General features: G+C 34.3%; 1 protein-coding gene across 1 annotated transcript; it reads right to left on the bottom strand.

The window, feature by feature from the left end:
- Positions 1-1,737: 1,737 nt before the first annotated feature.
- LOC134270732 (uncharacterized) lies at positions 1,738-2,542 on the bottom strand. The gene is made up of 3 exons (XM_062752978.1): positions 2,505-2,542; positions 2,120-2,418; positions 1,738-1,874 (listed from the first exon to the last, which is right to left on the bottom strand). The coding sequence occupies exons 1-3, from the start codon at positions 2,540-2,542 to the stop codon at positions 1,801-1,803; spliced, it is 411 nt and encodes a 136-aa protein (XP_062608962.1). The 3' UTR covers positions 1,738-1,800.
- Positions 2,543-4,157: the final 1,615 nt, after the last annotated feature.

Raw genomic sequence — 4,157 nt, 5'->3', positions numbered from 1 at the left:
CAACAGCTGTCTGTATATCCGTTGTCTTAATATGACAATTATTTTGGATCTCCTAGAGCAAAACATGCCATTATAATCATATGAGAGGCAGGGGGTATCATTTTGTGAGCTCTTGTGCTCAAAGTACCTCTAGTTAATTCTTATGTGGTGTGTTGATTTTACTTAGAATAACTACTAGTACAGATAAACTTGGTTATAAGGAAGTTACTGGTACTTATAGATTTTAGTATTTATAACAAACATTCCTTACAAAAATATTTCAATATCATGCAAAGTATTTTAAGTGATCAGAAAATTCTTCCTTACAAGTACTCTAAATGTACTGTACATTTGTAGTACCAGTCATCAAGATATCCTTACATGCAAGTTCTTAATATCCAAGTTTTACTGTACACGATATGATGATTAATAAAACATTTACAATATAGGAACATCACTGATGCTGGCAGAGATAATCAAGGTTTTATTTATTTTTTTCCAGGCTGATGAAAATTTAAAAAAAAGAAATACTAAACACGTACAACAGCACCTTTAATTGTAATATAACATGCCTAAAATCTAAACAAAAGGAAGCACTCAAACTGCTGGTTAATGAACAGACAGATGTGGTATGTATGTTGCCGACCGGTTATGGGAAAAGTCTAATATATGAACTTTTACCTATAGCTTACAAAGAGGAAACTAAGGTGGATGTTTTTGTGTTAATCATTGAACCTCTTAACATCATTATAGAGCAGCAACTGAGTAAACTTGGGAAAACACCAGCATTTGCTTAAAAAACAAAATGAATGAAAGTGAAATTGACAAAATTGCATCAGATACTTACACATATATTTTTTCTCATCCTGAAAACATCATTGGTAACAAAGCTGTATATAAAGCTCTACGCTCCTGTCTTCAGAAATCATATATTGCTGTCGATGAGGCACACTGTATTCTAGACTGGGGGGGGGGGGATTCCGTCCTGTTTTTAGAGGAATCAATTTACATGCAAGAGCTGTAGTACCGAATGCTCAAGTGCTGGCATTAAGTGCTACTTTGTCCACAGATGGCCAGAAAAATGTTGCCCAGCACCTGCTGATGACCCAGTATGTGTCCATTATCACAGTTCCAACAAAAGATAACATTAAACTTATCATAAAAAAAGAGACCTGGTGTTGGGAAAAACAAATCCGTACAAAATGCTTTTGACTATGTGTTCGAGTCTGTTTTCTGTGAACTTAAGAAAAAAAATCAAGATTATCCTCTTACACTGATATACTGCTGCGGGAACATGGATTGGGTGGGCAAATGGGTGAACTTGCGGGAAGAATCCTTCGAGATAGCATTTATGGCGGTGATGGGCGATGTCCAGAGAATCTCAGGGTAGTGATGTTCCATTCTGGTTTGGAAAAAGGAGATGAGTTGAATATTGTCTCACACCTATAGAGAGTGAAACTTCTTTAGATAGAAAAAGGACAGATCAATTAGAGTTCCATTAACTGAATAAATTTTTATAATACATATACATGTAAAATCCATCAACTTCCCTGTGTTGGTCTTTGACCTAATTAACAGTCATATGCAATTGATAAAACTGAGAAATTGAATTAAATATTTATGTAGCAAATGTTTGTAATTTCTGTCATAATGGTAGGGTCTTGAAAATCTACCAGGTATCTATGCTGGATTTCTAATTTCTTATTCCAAAAGATTTCAATTAAACTTACTAAATTTTAATAAATGAATTTCAGCTCAAGGATATCATATTTAAGAATCTGGCACAAGATCCAAAAGAGAGTCCCCTGAAAGTTATAATTGCTACTGTAGCACTGGGGATGGGGGCAGACCTGCGGCATGTAGCCCAGGTAATACATGCTGGTCTTCCCCAAAATCTGGAAGGTAAATTTTCTACAATATAAAATACCCTATATTATTGTGGATATAATAATACCAGAAGTAGGAGGTAATCTACAATATATCATATGTATATTGCAGAATTACTTCTACATTATGGAAATTTGTTTCTTGTGATAATGAAAAACGTATTGTAGTGATGGTTATATGTAAAATAATTTGGTTCATATTTACTTAAAAACTTTTCTTCTATGTTTCAATTTTATACATTTAGCATATGTACAGCATATTGGCCGTGGTGGACGAAACTGTGAAATGCAGTGTGAAGCCATTTTGTACTTCAATAGCAGTGACCTTGGGCGTCCAAACATTTCAAAGGAAATTAAGGAGTATTGCACGAATGACTCACTTTGTAGGCGAGCTTTTTTGAACTCCCACTTTGGATTCACAGAATCTACTGCTATGGTTAAAAATTGTTGTGATGTATGTGATGATTCTTGTCCTTCTTCTGAGTCAGCTGAAAAGGATTCTGAGATAGATAAGTCTGTTCTCAGATCTGCATTAACTTCCTTTCTGACAGTTCTGAAAGAGGAAGAGGAAGTAAGCTTTGAGTGTATTGAGCATTTAGTTCGTTTTTCTAGATTACACCTTGCAGAGGAGGAACTGACCTAAGACTTTCAAATTTCCCCCGCAGTTGCAAAGACATTATGACATTATGTTGTTTAATTAAACAGGTCATTGATTTGTCTCTAAATAAGCAATATTTTGAAAAATGGCTTTTATAAACATATTTCAGTTTACAGTACTGTTACAATATACTAGTATGTAAGTTAAACTTCCTTGTTTTTGAACAAGCTTAATAACAGATTTACACAACTCTTGTAATGACTTTTTGTCATAAATCTTCAAAATACATGAAATTTATTATTTCTTAACTAGGATATACACTGATATATAGCATATAATTCTATTACCAAAAAGCAAATTTTGATGTACATGGGACTTGGATATATTTTACGGATGTCTTACCTTAATTTCTTAATCCATGGTAAAGATTGTACTGGTGTTCACGAATCCATGACTTCATTTTCTGCATATTGAGATGACTCATTGGACTCTGGACAGGTTTGGGAAATAATTGTAACTTTCGTCCATCTTTAAAGCCGAAAGGTTTAGTTTCTGCAAGTCACTGATAATCATGCATTCATCAGAGTTTGAAGAAACAACTTTGTGCTTCTGAGAACGTACAATAACCTCAGAGGAATCATCAAAAGATGCTGATATATTTTTGATGCCAGCAAAGGCAGCTGTTCTCTTTGCAATGGCAGTGTCTGTTTTGTTTGAATGGACAGCTTTCAAGTGACCTTTAATTAGTCTCACAATGTGTTCCATCTGTAGGTCTGCAGGAACTGACGAATCAAACTTTCCTTTATTATTGACAAAGAGACCATAAAAAGACTGGTAATCTATCTTCTCATCCAACGTGCACTGCTTCTGGACCAGGAAGTGCAAAATTTCAAGTGCATACTTGGGATTATTATTGTGGCCCTTTAGAATACACATTAAATACTTCATGAGTGGCATAAACCTGTCTCTTTCTGTCTTTTTCTGGAGAAAATGAAAAAACTCAATTATCCATACTAAGGTTCATGACATAATTATTCCATAAATCATGCTCACAAAGTATGGTTTAATGAGATTTAGTAAGCAGAAAACGGAAGACATCCCAAACATTTCCATTCTGAAAACAACAAAAAAACACAAACAATTATCAGTGGCAATAGATTAACTAGTGTGTTCTAAGGCATTTTTCACAACAATTGATGATATATGACACACATTGTAAAAAAAACATCAAAGGTCATTAGGTGAAAAACCATGATAATTTACAAAAGCCATAGGCCCATAATAGTGTCAAATAATGTATGTGCAAAATATCAAATCCATAACTCTTACAGTTCTCGAAATACGAGTTGTGACAGACGAACGGACAGACAAACGCTTGTTAGAGTGATCCCTTAATGTAACTCTGCTCTCGACACAAAAATACATGTTAGTAAAATAATATTTTAACTTTAAACATTGTAAAGAAAACGAAAATAAAAATTTACTGAGAACACACAATTGTAGAATACCTTCTGATGAACCTTTTGTTCTGACAATGACATCGATATCACTCTTTGTACTCGAGAAAGGTCCTTGCACCTCCTCTTCATAAGAATACCATACAGAGTCCCTATCTCTGGACAGATCGTGTCAAAATTTTCATCATGCATTAACTTCCTAGGAAGACACACAGCAAGCAATGTTTCTAATAAACG

The sequence above is a fragment of the Saccostrea cucullata genome, unplaced genomic scaffold (genome assembly GCF_032062105.1).
Source record: "Saccostrea cucullata isolate Sc308-1 unplaced genomic scaffold, CSIRO_AGI_Scuc_v1 ctg13358, whole genome shotgun sequence".
NCBI classification, from domain to species: Eukaryota; Metazoa; Mollusca; class Bivalvia; order Ostreida; family Ostreidae; genus Saccostrea; species Saccostrea cuccullata.
The sequence above is the reverse complement of the archived record's forward strand: the minus strand, read 5'-3'. Positions and strand labels throughout refer to the sequence as shown.